This window comes from Acipenser ruthenus, chromosome 26 (genome assembly GCF_902713425.1).
Source record: "Acipenser ruthenus chromosome 26, fAciRut3.2 maternal haplotype, whole genome shotgun sequence".
Taxonomy (NCBI): Eukaryota; Metazoa; Chordata; class Actinopteri; order Acipenseriformes; family Acipenseridae; genus Acipenser; species Acipenser ruthenus.
Window position 1 is genome coordinate 2,723,728 of NC_081214.1, and position 18,773 is coordinate 2,742,500.

Consider the following 18,773-nt stretch of genomic DNA (forward strand, 5'->3'; position numbering starts at 1 on the left):
TTCCTCCTGCTGTTTTGGTTCCCAGCTCCAGTCTATTTTCATTAGATTAGCTCTCAAGTGAGCATACTGCCCTGACAGGTCTGCTTAAGCACCGGCTGGCCCGGACCCCTGTGTGTCTGTGGGTGGCGAGCGGCTCCAGCCTGCATGGTAATCACTGCCTTTAAGAGCAGGGTCAGCCTGGCATGTGGTGCCGGGGCGTGACCCTTGACCTCAGTCTGATCCCTCGTAGAGCTCCGAGGACTCTCTCAAGCTCTGGAGTAAATAGTTGAGCAGCACCCAGACTACAGCTGTGCAGAAAGGAAACACAACCATTACAGAAAATGCTACAACAGGAAGCTTGGTAACGCTTTCAAATGAGTGCCTGTTATTCGATTATATTGAACAAGTGTGCGATTCGCTGTTAAATTCAGTGATGCATCCCTAACACTAACGTTAATTAATCATGCACCATTTATCAATCTGTACTGAATTTAAATGTGTGCTTACTAACTTCTAGGAATTCAATAGGAAATACGTTAGTTCATACACAATTATATTTGTGTCGGTGACGTTATAAAGTATAACCAGAAACATATTAGTGGAATTGCATTTAAAAAAAGACCAGTACAATACTGCACTGCATGAAACAGACCTGTAGTGTTGCGCTTCCTTGGTGATTTCACCTGGTGCGATTTCAAGATAGTGAAAGCAATTGAACTCCCCTTGATTTGGCCAACTTAATCTGGCCCCATGCTGGCCAATGAAAACACAGACTAATGAAGCTTGGCTGCTTCCTTTACTTGGGCAGTGAAGCTTGCCTGTGCAGGACCTCTCTGGCAGGACTGCACCCTCTATTCCTGCATGTTTATTAAAGTGCGTGCTCTCGCTTTCAAAACTCCTTATTTAGTATCAAGTGGACCAGAAGCTGGCAGCTGCAAAGTGTTTTTTCAGTGCTGAGAAAAGGTGAGGGACAATAATGGCCGTGGCTCCTGATTGTGCTTCTCTCTCTCTCTCCTCTCTCTCTCTCTCTCTCTCTCTTTCTCTCTCTCTCTCTCTCTCGCTCTCTCCTCTCTGTAACCCCTTCTCTGTAACCCCCTCTCTCTCTCTCTGTAACCCCCACCTCTCTCTCTCTCTCTCTATAACTCCCTCTCTCTCTCTGTAACCCCCCTCTCTCTCTCTCTCTCTGTAACCCCCATCTCTCTCTCTGTAACCCCTCCTCTCTCTCTTTCTCTCTCCCTCTCTGTAACCCCTTCTCTGTAACCCCCCCTCTCTCTGTAACCCCCTTCTCTCGCCCCTTCCTCCTCTCTCTGTCTCAGGACTCAAATAGAAGCAGGCCCCTGGGGCATGATGAAGAGTCTTTGATGATGTCATTCTGAATTCCATGTTCACAGCAATATAGAAACAATTGATGGATATTACAGAGAGTTTGGCGGGCATCGCGAGCATGACATCATGCCTTTCCTAATGAATCTGTCATCACTCTGAGACAGCGCTGGCATTGTCTTACCTTGGTGAGAGAAGAGCCTTCAAGGAATGGATGGGCCTCACTTGGGGAGCCAGGAGTGTGTTTCCTACACACTGTTTAGAGAGGGATGCACCCTTTCCTGCATGGAACACAGTGTAGCAGATATACCTCATGCAGTATAGCTGTATGCACTCACTGGTAGATGTGGTAGATAGTCATACTGTAGGTGCTGTCATTGCTGACATTGTGAGGGTCTGTAACTTCTATATAGGGTAGCTGATGGGCTGCAGTGAATTACAAGGTTATAATTACATGGATGGGTTCTGATGACATCATAAACCACAAGAGCTCCAAACTGCTGGCTAGCAAAAGGCCAAATCAAAGAGATGTGTTTTGAGCTCAGATTTTAAAACAGTGACGGACTCAGCATTCCGGATCCAATCTGGAAGCGATTCCCAAAGGGAAGGAGCTCCTGCATTTTAGGGTGTATCCGATATTCTGTGCTTTAGCCGTTACCGTGGTCTAGTGCAGTAAACTGCACATCTACAGAACAGTCTGTAGCTATACATTCAAAGCACATGAGAGAAGTGGGGTGATTGAAGCACTGCCCAGCAGATGACCAGTGAACTATGGAAATGTTCATAAATGAACGGTTCACATGGAAGCTCTGTTTGTTATTAAAAGCAGATCTCTATATTTTAATAAAAAGACACCCACACACGCACACTCGCACACAGACACTCACTCACTCACTCGCCCTACAGCCAGCAGATTTATAGTGGAGGAGGCAGCGAGCAGGGCTGAGACTCGCAGCTCAAAGTCAGACTCCCGACCTTTTTCCTCGGGATTTTTAATGCTGAACAGGTTTTTTTTTTTTTGAGCGGGTCGCTGCAAAGCAAAATAATCAATCTTTGCAACACCTGATGAAGACGCGCTATCTGTCCAAACGCGTTGCGTTTGTTTCATGTTTTGTTTTAATCAATCATTTTTAAAAATAGTTTAATAGGAACCTGATGCATACAATTATTAGCGGTCAAGTCTAAAAGAATATATTTTCGAGCGTGCGACCAACCTACGAGCTTCATCGAGCTAAACATCGAGCAGTTTGGTTGCTCCTGTTTTCTCAGAAAGGAACAGTGAAAAACAATCGCAGCCCTTGGCTCCCTGGGGGTCTGTGTGATTGGAATAGGAGCTAAAAGGATCCTGCTTTGTTTGACTCGCAGCTCCTGGTAGCTTCATGTCTTGACATAGCTTCAGCTGTGTGCCGTCCCATTTAAACTGCTTCGACATCTGCAGATGCACGGTGCTTTAATGTCTGCGATGACGTTAGAGATGGTTGATATCATCGTGAGACCCCCCTTTTTTTTTATAAAGAGGCAGGTTTTAAACTGCTCTCGACTCTCTTACTTCAGCATTATGTCAGATTAATTTTATTTTTTTGTTCTTTTGCAGTACCACACCTCAAGTGACTTCTCGGCTTCTGGCTCGCAATTACTTCAGTGTTTTTTAAAACATGATGTCATTAACATTGTGTTCTGGGAATGTGTTTGTGCTGTTTTGGTTGCCGCGGTAACCATGCTTTCAAGAAACCGCAACACCGCGAAACTGATTAAAGATACACAGTGAAAGAATAAAGCTCTTTTTTGTACTGAAATCTCTGTGGCTTGACAGCGCTATTAAATTGTGGATTTTGAAGTTTGCACAGGCTAGCGTCCGCGTTAGAATATATTATCCAAACGCGACACTTCCGAAGCAAGGTGTGGATTTGTACAAGCATCAGCTCTGGCGCTTCTGTGGCTCCAACGCACTAAGCCAGAGACTGTGGTTAATGTAAAGCATATTTATTAAGCAACACTTCTAAATGACATCGTGCAAGGCGATTACTGAGCCATTGTTAGGAAACTACAGTGTAATTATTGGGTCGTTATGCTGGAATCGTGCTAAATGCATTACGTGGTACCCTCGTCCTTAGAGGTTCTTGGTGTAGAGGGCTCTACAGGTCTGTCAAGCGAGTCGATTCCTGCAGCACACTTGGTAGATTTGCTCTGCTGAATGCAGTCCTCTGGGTCTGTGGGCAGAGGCGCTGGAACGCTTTATAAAGTGGGGGTGCTGAAAGCCATTGAACAAAACTGTAACCCCTGTATATGATGGAAGCCCCAGCACCCAGCACCCCTGTCTGTGGGTCAATCTCAGCGGGGACCCCCAGCACCCTTGGGACCCCCACATGGTGTCTTGTTCCTGACTTGGGAAAGAGTGAGGGGTCTGCTTTGGGCACCAACACTACACAAAGTGTCTGTACTGTTTACATAACAGTTACTTAGCAAATACATGTGTACTTCCACATAATTACAATGTAATGATACATCTTTACAAGGTACCTCTCCTAACCCTAACCTTGATCCTAACCCCAACCCCAACCCTAACCCTTTCCTACAAAAAGATTGACATTGTAACTATGCATAAAAACATAATGATGTGTATCTAAGTAACTGCGATGTGAATCCACAGTAATTGGAGACGCTGCATGGAAAGTGTTACCCCACTTCTTTGGTCACCCCTTAATAAACTAAGTCTAGTAGAGCAGCGTTTCCCAGTCCTGGTCCTGAGGGACCCCCTGTGTCTGCTGGCTTTCATTCCAACTGAGCTCTCAATTACTTCATTGAGCTCTAATTGAACTATTCATGAGCTTAATTAGACCTTTTAAATTGTGCTCAGCTTTTAAACAGTTGGAGATTTCATGTTAACCATACCATTTTATAAGTAACTTGAAATCTGGAACTTATTAGGAGCTGGGAACAATCAAAAGGGTCTAATTAAGCACATTATTAGTTCAACGAAGGGTTTGATTAAGTAATTGATAACTCTGCTCCTCATAGAACCCCCCCCCCCCCCCCCCGTCCTTTAAAGAGAGCGCTGGCTAAACTAGAGAAAGGAAGTGCTGTGGCGTCTCACCCCAGTGAGGAAAAGCAGAGCGGTCAAGGGAAAGCGGACAAGAAACCTTGAAACAACAGCTCTCCCTCTCAACACACGCGCGCACACACGCATACACACACACACACACACACGCACACACACACCATCTCACACACACACACACACACACACACACACACGCGCACACACACACACACACACACACACCATCACACACACACACACACACACACACACACACACACACGCGCACACCATCTCACACACACACACACACACACACACACACCATCACACACACACACACACACACACCATCTCACACACACACACACACACACACACACACCATCACACACACACACACACACACACCGTCTCACACACACACACACACACACAGGGACACGGCCACAGCTGCTGCCTGCCAGTCACTACAGGGAAGTGCTTTGCTCCAAACAACTTATTAATAAAGATAATAATAATAATAAAGTAATAACAATGCTGAAGAGACGTTTCTTTTGCCTGAAGCTTTGAGCAGGAACTTCAAAGGGATGGCGCTGGATTGGCCTTGTTAATTCAAATCTCCATGTAAACAATGACCTTTATCTTTGTACTTCTTATTATTATTATTATTATTATTATTATTATTATTATTATTATTATTATTATTATTAGTGTTATTACAGCGTTTCAGAATTAATATGATACCTCCTTACTGTTTAAAATAGACCTGTTTCAATGGAACTTCCTGAAAACTCCCTCAACTGAAACAACAAAGTGATTAAGGAATTGGCCGAAACATTGGTCTCCTTGAATTAGTTTCTGTTTTACTGAATAAACATTGAATGTGAGACGGTTTATTGTACCACTACTCCCCTTATAAGAGTTTCCCACAGTAAAAGCACAGCCATGTGTAATAAAGCACTTTGAAAACACGGTGAAGCTTCTGTAAGCATTGTAAAGACCAGCGAGGGATGGTAAAGCATGTTAATAAACATGGGAAGCCAGGGCAAACTATGGTAAAGTACGAGGAAACTGTACAAATACTGTGCTAAACTTCCATGTGGGTCTATAAATGGGTTTCTTTTTATTGCGAAAAACCAGTTGCCCCATTAACATGAGCGTGCCACCAGTTCGCCAGCTCTCCAGCCTGTGTTTATTTTCAAGTTAACTGTGTTAATTAAGATAACGCCAGGGGCTGTGCTAGAAAACAAGCCAGGGCATTATTAGCAGGGATGTCTCCCTTCGAGCTGCCCCTGTGCTAACATTGTCCATCAGCCCAGAAGCGCTCCTGCAGTCAGCCAGTGTTTACAGTGTCCTTTAAAAAAAGAGCAGCGTGCTTTTCCAGCAAAGAGGGCTTGTGTTTGTTCCATCTCTGACCGGCTCAAACTGCCCCTGGGATCCTCATTAAACACAGCTTCTAGTCTCTATAAATAACCTCTTTTTATTTTATTGTCTGCTCCTATCCCTCCTGGAGTTTACAGCTGCAGCCAGTCCACTCCTCTGAGGAAGGGAGGGACCTTTCCCCTGGACCTCGCTGGAAAACAAGCCTTTGAAACGCAAAACCTGAACCTTAAACACACATGCATGTTGCTGGCAGGAGAAGGCAGGTGATCGCCAGCTCTCCACCGCCCTCGTTCGGGTTCACTGTACTCTCCTATGCATTCTGCATGGCACACAAACACTGCATTGAGATTCTTAGTCCCTGCTTTTGGTTTATAAACGCGATGGTAGAGTTTCCTATAGTAAAAGCACAGCAAAGTCTGAGGTGTTTATTTCTGGTTTGATAACTTTATCGTGTGCGTTATTACTTTGTGAAAATATCATGCTAACGATGTCGTGGAGGAAGAGCTCTGAGAATCCTGTGCTCTCACTTTACAGCTTTTGTTTCAGCTTGCAGGACAGCATTGAGAGGTAGAGCCTCCATGCTTTCTGAGCGCAGACAACTTTGAAAGCTGTAAATTGTTTAAATGACTATGGCAGCTTGTTTACGAGGGCTCGTAAAGCAACTCCACAGCAATTTAAAAACAAGGGGAAAAGCTGGAGGGCCCGTTTCGTGAGGCTGTTCCCACGCACCAGTCACCCCTACCCCTTCACCCTGCTGTGGCAGGAGAGGGAGGCGTTCGCTGTTTCTCTGCTGAGATTGAAATAGTTTACCTCTTTGAAAGCTGTTATTACCACAGCCTGTCCAGCCTGACCCTGTGTCAGGAATGTGTCCCTTTTCAAAGCAGTCAGGGCTGGTACAGCCTTTGAGAAAATGAATGAAAGTGCTTTTCATTGACTTGGAATGGATTAGTGTTCGAGAACAAAAAAAAAATGCAATTAAATAATGTTTAACAGACTTTGCATCTTGGAATGCAATTTGTTGGCTGGTTGGGAAAGATTTATAAATGTAAAGATGTCCTATGTATTATTTTGATTATATTTATTTGAACTGTTTTGTTTTAATATGACACTTGTGTGGTTATATTTCAGTTGTCATTTCCTTTATTACCGGTAGTTGTTGTAAACATAATTATTCTAATATTGCAACCAGAGATGACAGCTTGTTTGCAAGGGGCCCTGACTTACCCAACCTCGCAGTAATCGGACCTACTTGGTTCTGTGTGTGGGGGTTATGATTGTCTTTGATTGTGTTATCATAGGTGAGTCAATTCCTGCCCTCTCACTGCTGTGAAACTCCGGGGTTGTGAAATCTCTGTGTAGGAAGCCTTTGTGTGTGTGTGACTGTGCGTGTGACTGTGCGTGTGTTGTAAGGGTCTGCTGGGATGGCACGTCACCATCCTTATCACAGAACACAGGTCTCCATGTTCAGAGATAACCTGCTGCCTGCTCTGCTAGAAAGCCAGGCTCCCTTCTGCCTCGTTTCCATGAGCGCAGACTGACCGCCCATCCCTCATCTGGATTCTCCCAATCTGGCAAGCCTAGCGAGAAACCTAAATTAACCTCCTGTTTTATTTAAAGCTTTGTAACATCAATGTTTCTTTTTTACAAACAAACTTTTTACACTGTGCATAAATGGTTAGCCAATGTTGCATTTGCCATGCGTTTACCACGCTTTACCATGGCCTCTGCTGGCAAAGGCCTGTCAATGCTTTGCTGCGTTTTCTATGTTTTACTGCAGTTTGCTGTGCTTTATTACAGTATGCTGCTGTACACTTTGCTGTCTTGTTTTTCAACTATTGTTCAGGTTGCAAGGTTGCATCGCGATTTGTGTGGAGAGGTGTCTGTAAATTGTGGATATCAACCTGAATGCACACAAAAAAAAAACAAGGCCAACTGGTTTATGAGGTTTTATGCATGGTATGAATAATGCTAGCTATACATCCCTGTGTGTGTGTGTGCGTGTGCGTGTGCGTGTGCGTGTGTGTGTGTGTGTGTGTGTGTGCAGCTCCCTCACCTCTCTCTGTCAGTCTCCCTACCCCCCACCTCTACAATGATAAGGAATGTTTGTTTAGACAATATCTCGTTACACAGGGAACTAGAGACGCTGTTCTGACTCCCCCCCCTCCCCCAGCTAATATCTTTAACTCCTAAACTCCAGCAATCCTCCCCTTTATACGTCTTTACCAGCTGCTCTCCCCTCCCTCCCTCTCTCGCTATCTCCCATCCAAAAAAAAGCAGAGCCTGAGCCAATCTTCTGCAGCTACAGCACAGCCTCCCCTTGATTTTGTAATTACATCTCTCTCTCTCTCTCTCTCTCTCTCTCTCTCTCTCTCTCACACACACACACACACACTCAGAAGGGGGACGGCTCTTTCACCCTGCCTGGCGTACTCGATGATGACAACAGTGAGCAAGCAAGGACACTGGTAGTAAAGGCTCAGGGAAGGAGCAACACTTCAGGAAAGGCACAGCATCTCTCAGCGTCATTTCAGTGCCGGGGAGTGGAGAGAGAGATAGAGAGAGAGAGAGAGACAGGAGTTGAAGTTCAACAAGTGGAACAGAATGATGAGAGAGAACGAGGGGCAGACAGAAAAAACACACTTCAGAATCTGAAGGAATTGTGAAAAGCCCCCAAGGCTTAAGAAATAACAGTTTCAACCTGGATGTGTGACTTTTTTTATTAGAGCTTCCAAGGGAGGAGACTGGGAATAATCAACCACAGCTGACAGTACGGACTCTGAGCCCCAGGCAGGTAGCAGTAACATTGCTTAGTTGCTGCTGTATATATGTTATACAATTCAGCTTCCATTCAGTTCCGTTCTATGTAAGAAGTCTTGAGACTTCCATTTGAACTCCAGACGAAGACTAGTCACCAGCAGGGATTGCTTTTGGGTAGAAAGCTGCAAGGACAACGCAAGGAGGAGATTTGCAACTCGGAAGTTGTCTTCTGAGTTGGGTACACCATTGCTGTGTGTCGTGAACCTCTGCCAAACACTTTGAGCAGGAGACTCATCTACTCCGGTAGCATTGGGCTCTGTTTGAATCTCAGCTGATCTCAGGAGTCTCGAGTCAGGATGGACCCGAGCGAGCTGGCCGGTCTGGACAGCGCAGACGCTCAGACGGTGTGCGAGGCGCTGGGCCGCTACGAGGACACACTGCGGGACGCGGTGCGGGAGATCCACGTGGACATCAACGTGTTCAAGAAGGGGGTGGAGCGACGCATGGAGGACACCCTGCGCCTGGTCAGCCCGCTGTCTCGCTCCGTGTCCGAGCTGCAGCAGGAGAACCGGCAGCTCCGTGCGCAGCTGGAGGCCCTGGCCAGGCAGGTGGACCTGCTGACCAGGGCGGCCTGCCTGGGACACACTGCAGGGGAGAGGAACGAGAGCACCGCCCCACACTCCCCCCGCTCCCCCACCTCGCCCGGCTCTTCACACTCCCCCTGCATCCCCCCGCCAGCCCCCTCCTGTGCTGCCTCTGCCCGCTTCTCCAGCCGAGCCACCTTCGCTGTGTCCAGCAAGACCAACGTGAGTAATGACCGGGCAGAGCTTGGGCCACTTAGGGGGCGTATTCAATCAAAAAATACTGTTATGATCTCGCTATACCTATGTGTTATTTTTGACCTCCCTTCTAGTGGCATTCACTTAAATCTTCCAGAGAGACTGTTGCCTGAACGATAGCACCCCTCGTTTCTGCTATTGCAGGAGTGTTTTCAGGGCGTGTCCTCATGTAAATGGATGTTTAATTGAATGCCGCCGTAGAACAGGATATTTTTGTTTGGATTGAATCCACCCTAATGTTCTTGGTCAGTTTTAACTTTTTTTTCAATGCAACACCCAATGTACTTGATAGACAGTACACATTCAATTGATCTTCTTTCTGTTTTATAAAAGTTCTAGAAGAGATTCCCCCATGCATCTTTAAAAAAAAAAGAAAGAATTGATAATCGCACTGATTCTATACTTTAGATCTATATTTTTTACTGCATGCAATGACAGGACGCTTTCAGACTAGATTTGAAGTGAAATAGGCAATTGGTGAAACTCAGATTAGATTTTTTGAATTATAATAGCAAAGGGCAGTTTGACCTCTGTCTGGTAACAAAGTCTCTCGTTCCCCATTGCTGCCCGGCAGCGGTCTTGTAAATACAGAATGGACCTCCACTATCGACCGTGTGTCAAAGCAGAGGAGAAGAAGTGGTGATATGAGGGGAAGCTTCCAACTGGGTTTGTTGCTCTTTGCTGATAAGAGAAAAATCCAGAGACAACACTGTCGCGGCTGCCTGAATCTCTTCTGTTCATTATAACAGATAGGAGCGAAGGGGGGGAGAAAGTGCAAATAATGACATCCTACAAACAAATCTGTTGTGCTGCACAGACTCCACTGTAATTCATCAGTTCTGCTTGGTTACAGTGCTGGAGGTGAAGGGTGTGCGAGAGTTCTATACAACGCATAGCTATGCTGTACTGTGCTTTCAATGTGCTTTATTACACATTTTATAAAAGATACCTGCTGTTGCATTCATTAATATATTTGTTCATTTATTAAAGTTGGGTTCTTTTGGTTTGAACCCCAGCTGTTTCCTCGTTGTTTGAGGGTTTTCCTGTAAGATGCAGCTTGTTTGAGTGGAGTCTCCTCTGCCTTCATTCTCAGCGCACTGTGGATATAGAGTGAGCTGGTGCTTCTTAACCACAGTGTAATGCTGTACGAGACTACATTTCAACATCTCTAGTGGAAAAAAAAGCATGGTGTAACTGGCAGTCTGTTAACTGGATAGCTATCAGCGTTTATATCCCGTTACCTCCTCTCATCCACAAGGGGAACACGATCAGCAGCAGTTCCATAAGTGACGTGACTCGCGTGTAATCGCATGAATCAGTTCCGATGTCAAGACTGAAAACAGCAGCAAGAAGCGTTTTCTCTGATGTCCGGACTTTATATCCTTCAGAATCCAGAATCCGAAAGTAAAAACCAGGGGGGGGTGCTGATCCTCACACGCGTACTCATAACTGCCTCTGAGAAGCGGTTATCAGCAGGCATTGCATAAATCGATTCATTTGAGGTGTGGATTTCAAAACCAGAAAAGCTGTCCTTTCCTCACCTTTACAATACCAATCCATGTAAGCTGACAGTGATTTATGCCGGAGCCCCGTGCTGATGTTATTCTTGAGCTGTATCGATTTAATCCATGCCGCTCCTCGGCTGCGTTTCCTTTACAGAGCCTCGGCACCTCCAGGGCTCCAGGGAGAGGACTCCCCAGCGCCAGTCCACAGCAGAGCCAGTACCCGGCTCAGAGCAGCCGCTTTGGGTAACATCGTAAATCTAGCCTGGCTTAGTTGTCAGGGCAGCAGTTGTAAACATCCTGTGAAACACTATCAGAGTTTCTTCCCCCGATCTGCTGTAAACGTCAGCTCTCCCTGCTTGATTTATCGCATCAGGTGTTACTCTGTTTGTAATAGGGGGCTTTGGTAACTGAAAACACAGAGTTTTAACCCGACACGTAAAGCACGAGGAATGTCTCACAGCAGTGGTGTGCTGCGTGCAGTCACAGGGTGTTTACATGCTCATCACAGAGTCACGGAGAGGGATTTCGTAGTTTGTTTTTGTTATTCTGATTTGGGTTTTTAAGAAAACCGTGGTGTTAAAGTATAGGGGTGTGCTGATACTCCATTCATTCATGTGAAAAGCTGTCCTTCCCTCACCTTTACAACATTTATCCTGAAGGGGGAGAATTAGCTTAGGAATTGAATTGGACTCTCAAGTGCTCCTAAGCTGTTGATTTGTAGTTGTGTAACATTAAAGGCTCTTTCTCTTCTAGGAAACATGCTGGAGTAAAAGGCTTGGTGAATTCTTTCTTCACATTATTTTTCCTGTGAAATGTCCTGCTTATTTAATTCCGAGTCTGTTTTTACACCTACAATCCGATCAGCTCAGATCACTTCCAGTAAAGCTCTGATTATCCGAGCCCTGGTTATCCTAACAGCTTGATTATCCTCCTAGCTCATGTCATGAAGTCCTGGGATCGGTGCAATGATGTCATTTTTACAGTGAGGTGACCAAAACTTCAGGGCTTTAAAAATGTAGCTGTTTCTTTAGCTCTGGCTACAGGCGTTCCTAAACCTCAGGATACTCTTCCAGTGTAGCGAATGGAGCACTGTACCTGTTTTCACTGAGCTGGAACATTATACTGGAGCTGTACTGCGGCTACTGCTGCGTCTACTTAGCAGAAGCAATGGACCAGAAAACAGGCAGCCCTCCAAGAGACATCTGGAGCTGGTCTGATGAAACACTGCTGAGCTACAGGCAGTAAAAGCATAACAAAGTGTAATAAAGCACAGTGAAAGAATGCTAAAGCACAGGCAAGCGTTGCAAAGCACAGAGAGGCACGGCAAAGCATGTTATTAAACATGTCGAAATAACTGTGTAAGTGCATAGTGGAAACATGGGAAGAGCCTAAGGAACCTGCTCAAATACCTGCAAAAATATTCAATAAACATGCTGCCCGTTTCAAACACAACAGCAATATGATTCATTTCCACTGCAGTGTGCTTCTGCCTGAGATGTGTTGTCCTTACAGTCTTTTCAAGCACAGTAAAAGCAAGCCAGGTAAAGACTAGGCTGTCACAAACAATGGAGAGACCCTGGCAGGTCATTGCTGAGTGACTGGGAGTGAAGCAAACACAGCACTGACTGTACCTGTGGAAAGCAAGCCTGTTTCAGTGCTGCAAATAGCCTGAGAGAGGAGAGCTGCAGTGAGGGGAAACTGCAAGGGCTGAGGGGATTGGAGCTGAGAGATACGTAAGTGTCCTGTGGTTATCTGTACAGAGAACCATTCTAGTTAACACTTAACATTCACTGTGGAAGTGACAGCTCTCTCAAACAAACACACACACACACACACACACTCACACACACACCATTACAACTATACATGGCGCACAGAGACCTCTCCGAGGTGCTGTGGTTTTTGCTGGCAGGTACGTGGATGTAGACTAGGAGCCTCCTGCAGCTCTGTCACAGCCAGCCATGCTGACAATCACCCTCCCTGCATTCATCAGGGACGCGTCAGCAGGCAGGAATGATTCCTCTAATCCCGCGTTGACAAGGCTGCCCCATCCAGAATGCTTCCACCTGGACCTGTCACTTTAAAACTCGGAGCGCTGCGGGCAGCAGAGACTTCAAAACAGAGTCTGATTAATGAAACTATGCAAACGCTCACAACTACAATGCACTAAGCCCCACTGTGAAAGCCACACAGCCACTGCCAGCGCAGGTTAACGAGCACCAGACAATGCGATATGTTTGCGTTGTCACGGTTACTGGTTAATAAAGTTCTCTTGCAGGGGTAACCTCACCCCTCCTCTAGCCAGCATGGGAGAGAGGGGTCACCGGGGGGTCACAGTGGAGTAGTTCCCTGGGGCGGGTAGGTGTTTTTATTGCTGTATGATAGTAAAGGGATTTGTGTGATCCAGTCTGGGCTTTGTTGGATGAAGAGGAATGTTGTTTTTTATGTTGAGAGCCAGTGATTCAGACACCGTTTCATTCCTAGCCCATTACTAAGCACCTTTATTTGAGCGGTCAGTCCTAGCAGCCCAGTTTGTCATTACCGCTTTCGCTCTCCACGTTTCCATTTCCGCAGCTGACCGCTACATCCTGTGTCTCCTTCCCGGACTTCATTAACCATATTGGAAAAATGCTTCAATCCTATAGCTTTTCAAAGCCGCAGAGGGTACAAATCCGTGCCGTTGAGCTATTCTGTGTGATGCCTGGCTGTTGTAAAGGCGGGTCAGGGAGCTGCTGCTGACATGGTCTCTGTGGTCGGTTGTTGTAGTGACCCTGTGTTTTGTAAACCTGTGTGAAACCACATACCAGGGTTTTGAGTGCGGCTCAAAATGAGTCACATAGAAATCTGAGCGAGACATGCATGACTCGCTGGGGAAATTACTTCTGACAAGGTTTCCGTTTACCTACCCTGAGCCAGGAAGCAGGTGTGGATTCTGGGTCACAGAGGGGCAGCTCAACCCTCTGATACCAGTCCTTCTGGGGAGGATCAACTGGGTGTATTGAACTAGCGCTGCTGGAAACTCTCCTGATCAGCTGCTATAGTCGACTACAGGCTTCCTCCTTATACAGCAGCCTTTACACTAGCACTTGGATTCTCGTTGTAAGACGGCTTTGCAATTCTCTACCCTGTGGCTCCCGACTCCGGGGTTATAGAGGGGGAGCACTTTACTAGTTAGATAGATGCCAGATTGTTTTACAGCTGTAGTGTAGTTTTCTGCTGGGGCATTGCATTGTAGAATCCCTGGTTTGTGTGTGTGTGTGTGCGCGTGTGTCATACTGGATTAAGTGGTGATGAAAACACGACAGAAAGCAAGCAGGGTCATGTCTGAGTGTGTGTCAGAATACTTTGTTTGAACGTTACATTGGACTTGATTGTGTTGCTTTATTGCAGAGAATGACCCCCTCCATACTTTATACAGCGGATTTGAATTTGGTTTAAAGGGTGAGCATTCTTTCATGCAATCGACATGCATGTGGGAGTGTAACTTGAACATTGTGTTCCCCTGCCCTGCCTTACAGAACTACAGTACAATGCCCCTTTATTGCAGCTCCATTTGGTATACGGGAGCCAGGAAAAGATTAATAAGTCCTTTTCATCAGAGATATTTATAATCGGGGGTCTTGCACGGGCTATACCCTGTTAGGAATGCCAGCCATGCCGAGTAGCCCTGCTTCTGAACCTTCCAGAGTTCTAAAACGGAACGGATTCCATGCTGGCCCGAGTTCCAATTCCGACACTCAAACAATGTGTTGACATTTCTGGGAACCGGTAATACCAGTCTGTCGCGGAGTCCAGAATATCCTGCTTCAGACTAACCTATATCAATAGAGGATGCATAATGGTTTTGAGCGAGCAGCACAGAAATAAACAGAGGGATGGTAAACTCCAGTGCACCAGTCCTAGCCAGACTCTGCAGACAGACAGGCAGAGAGGCAGGGCAGTGTTGCTTCATACTCTGAGCTGCAAGCTCGTAGGAGATCAGACAGACTGCACTAATCTCTCCAGTCACACCCTTGCTTTACCAGCTCCATCACAGTGCTGTGTATTAACCCTGACACAATCGTGAGCTGATGAGCAATACCAAGGTGAGATCTTACCGCTTATCAAGGTATCCTCCCCACGGTGACTGTGTGGGCTCCTGCAGAATGATGTCATTGTTAGCGTGCCTCGGTGCTGTCTGTGAAATAATCTCTGCAATAAAGGCAACGCAAAAAGAACTAGAGATCATTCACTTTTGTAAAGTCCATGATTCAATTGTGTTTTCTACAGGCGCTCTCAGCAGAAGAAATTAATATCATTTCTGTGGCAAATACAGAAAGAGATATTTACAGTGTGATGATTTAAACAGTAGCGAATATGAATCCCCCCCCGTCATACAATTGGTATTGCGGATACTCTGCAGAACGCACTGTGATTGCCCTGTGTGTGGTAACGTTAACTCATGTGGAGTAGCTGGATTAGATTACCCCGGATCCCTACCAGTACCTCCATATCTAACTGCTAAGCTATACCACTTATCACACAGCCAGTCAATGGCTGAGCTCTAGAACCCAATATGCGCTGGCTCCCAGTTCTACTGGCTGGGATACACCCCCTTCCAGGTCCCAGCCAGTCAGTGAGTGTGACACCCATCTTGAGCTCCTGGCTCCCAGTCCTCTCCTGCAAGGCTCCGGTAGGTCACACAATCAGACAGTGATAAAGCTGTGGGAGAAGGAGACAGCCGTATCCTTTCAAGGGCTCTTTTATCATGTAATCGATCTCCAGTCACAGTGTGACTGCCAGCTGTTTACTCCACACCGCCCCCCTCACGCATTCCTCAGCGCATGAGGTCACCTGGTTTAACAGCCCTGCAGCACTCCGATCGTACAGCGATATTAGGAACGAAAACAGCACCGTGTCACACATTTGCACAGTGTGTTCCATAAGGTCCTGCAGAACAAGAGGACTCTGTCTACCCGTAACTTCAAAACGCCCGATCAAAGTTCTAATTACAGCACAACGAAAAGGTTCAGAAGGTTCCAAAAGCGTACTTTCCTACAAACCTCGAGCTGTCGTAGTCTGAACAGTTTAAACGTGAGGGGGGCTGTGACAGGGAGTCTCATCCATGCTTCGCTGAAAGAGCTGCTCCTTCGTTTCATCTGGTAAAAGCTTGGAAACGGAGACCTTTAACACTTTGCAGTGGATCGGTGATCCAGCCTGGAAGAGTGCCGGTCAGCAGCCCTGAGGGCTGTGTTCTCCTCCCTCCCTCCCTCGCGCTGAGAGAGAGCCCGGAGCAGCTGTCAGGGCTGCTGAGCCCTGCAGCCTGGCTGTGAGGGTCTTGGTATTTGCTAATGCAGCAGCAGCAGCAGCAGCAGCACGAACTGGAAACTTGCAAGTTATTAACAGGTGTCGCACTTGAGCATTCAGCTGTTTAGTGTCACGCTGCCAGGGAGACGGGGCCCATTGCTATGAACAAAAACACACTCGAGTGTATTCTGTATCTCCTTTCCCTTGGAGGAGAATGCTGCGTTTCAGCGAATGAAAGCATGCTTTCTGACCTGCGGAAAACTGATATATTAGTTGGTTTGTGAAGCATAGCGCATACAGGGGCACCGAAGGTATCCCAGCAGCTCCTGGGCTGGCAGTTTAAATACATCGTGCTTGGCTGACCGTGACGGGCTCCAGGAGAAAAAAAATTCGTTTACACCCCAGATGGCCCCGGCAGGCTAAACGTGGCCCCTGGGGGCCTTGCTAGTGGCCCTGCAGTTGGCAGCTATTGAAATGAATATGCATTAATATACTGTTCAATAATACTGTCCACCTCCTTTGTATTCAAAGCCTTATAATGCACAGGAGACTGCAGTCATGTAACTTAGGGATTCTTAGTGTGTTGCGTCCCGTGTTGAAATGAGTGGCACGTGAAAGAAACCGGGTTACATGCAAGCTCATAATAATGAGGTCATCTCTGCTTTGCAGTTAGCGGGTCATTAAGCTGCTTAAATCTACCATGTGCAGTAACCCTTCATTAAAGCTGTTGAATCATGGAAATCTCAGACTGCTTACCACAATGTTTCCAGGCTGCGTTTGGTTCTGTGGTTCCTAAAGCCCCTGATATGTTTTGCACAGCATTTTTTTCCCCCTTGCCTATGCAGTCGCTGGGGTTTGCCATTGCAGTCGCCTCTGTGTTTCTGTGTTTGCTTCTGTTGTAACTGGGAGTGACACTTCAACGAAGTGCCCCTCTGCCCTCCTCTCTTCAATTCAAATTCCTCTGGATATACCTGCTCCAGTACAAATGCAAGTCCTCATTTCTTTCATTTGGCTCTGATCCCACAGCTCTCCACGCCGCAGCTAAATGAGAAGGCTGCTTCCTCCCTGAGCTCTCACAGTGGCCGTTGACTTTGTTCGTTTAGTTGTTTGGTGTTTCTTTACTGTGTTTGAGTTGGTTGGTTATAAGTCTTAACTGACTCAACTTTTCTCCCACTCGTGACAGCCACATATATGACTCAAAGACATACAATCGCTATGCTTACCAACATGTGCCGCTTTCATATGAGTTTTGTTAGAGGTGCAATTCATCTTCTAATGGAATCGTCTATGATCTATGCATTGAGAACACTTGTAGGATTCAAAAGCATGTACAGTCATCTCCGGCTAAGAGAACACCCCTCGGGAAGCAAGCAAAGTGTTCTCTAAGGAGGTGATCCTGTACGCAGAGTCTACTGCATGGAGAAAACCATTATAACTGTTGATTCTGTAACTACAGTGGAAGAAGAAATCTGAAGATCCATGTAGGGCGCAAGATCACTTGATCAATTCATGTTTTAATTTAGGCTTGCAAAATGACGATCCATAATATATTAATCACCAGCTGTTCCACCTCTAGTTCATGTGCATTATATTGTTTTTCCAATGTGTGAATGGATCTCCTCCTGGCTGCTGATCAGTCAGTCATACTGAGTGTTAGACCCGGGCTTCCCTCTCGTTGAACGGTAAGACGTTCCTCTTTGAACCGTATGGTTTGCGGTTCACGTCCTGCCCTCGTCTGTCCGTTCAATTCAAGTGGGCTGAGATGCCAACTCATTACAAGAAGGAAATTGGATTGTAGGCAATCGTCCGGGATCAGTGCTGTTCCAGATGAGAGATTGAGATATTCTGGCAGGGGCTGCTGGGAAGCTTGATGTTGTGTCTGTGTGAGTCTCACCATGTGTGTACATAGACTAAAGGCTTCAGTCTCCAGTGCTATCAGTTCATCAACTCCAGTTGCATCACGCCAGCATACCGGACACATTTCAGATGAGATATGGGTGGCACATGTATTTGATTGAGACACCTTGATACCGTGAACAGAGACATTAAAGACAGAACACACGCTAGCTTAGGTAACCCTTTATTTGTATTGGATACAGCGTTCAGAAGGTTACATGCATTATCCTTCACTTTGACAACCTGCATGACTTGCATACAAGTATTCATAACAGCTGCGTCAAATTTGCTGTCATAACATATTACTATAATGCTGCCAAAATGCTATATGATAGCTACAGAGTTGTGTTAATCGCCATGGGAAATGCACTGTTCAGTGCTCCATTAATGTGACCACATTTCATGAATCTTCTGTCTTCAAAGTGATCCCAAAGGACTGCTGTATGCACGCTGTTCTGCAATGTGTTATGTAGCCCTTACGAAGGTGTGACAAATGCTACACACAGCAGCCAAATGAAAAATAACTTGGGGATAAATGACAGGCCACTGTTCGACTGGAGAGTTCATCCTTTCCTTTGTTGCTGCAGAGCATTGACCGAGAGGAGCCAACGGAGCCAGAGAGGATCGTGGAGAATGGACACCAGCTACTTCCAGGTGAGAAACACAGACTGGTGCCCCAGCGCTCCCTGGATCTGCACAGAACTGCCACACTCGCACACACACACACTCACGAGCATCCGGTTGAGATCTGAAGAAATCAAA

General features: G+C 46.2%; 1 protein-coding gene across 2 annotated transcripts in view; it reads left to right on the forward strand.

The window, feature by feature from the left end:
* Window positions 1–884: 884 nt before the first annotated feature.
* LOC117430665 (smoothelin-like protein 2) overlaps window positions 885–18,773 on the forward strand; it is a 25,322-nt gene continuing 7,433 nt past the window's right edge. Inside the window, exons 1-3 of one of the 2 annotated variants that reach the window (XM_059000916.1) lie at window positions 885–942; window positions 8,125–9,291; window positions 18,599–18,665. In XM_059000916.1, coding sequence (XP_058856899.1) covers window positions 8,842–9,291; window positions 18,599–18,665 — 517 coding nt within the window. In that variant the 5' untranslated portion in view covers window positions 885–942; window positions 8,125–8,841. Of the gene's footprint in view, window positions 943–8,087; window positions 9,292–18,598; window positions 18,666–18,773 lie in introns of those variants that run through there. The other variant, XM_059000915.1, reaches the window with a different exon arrangement.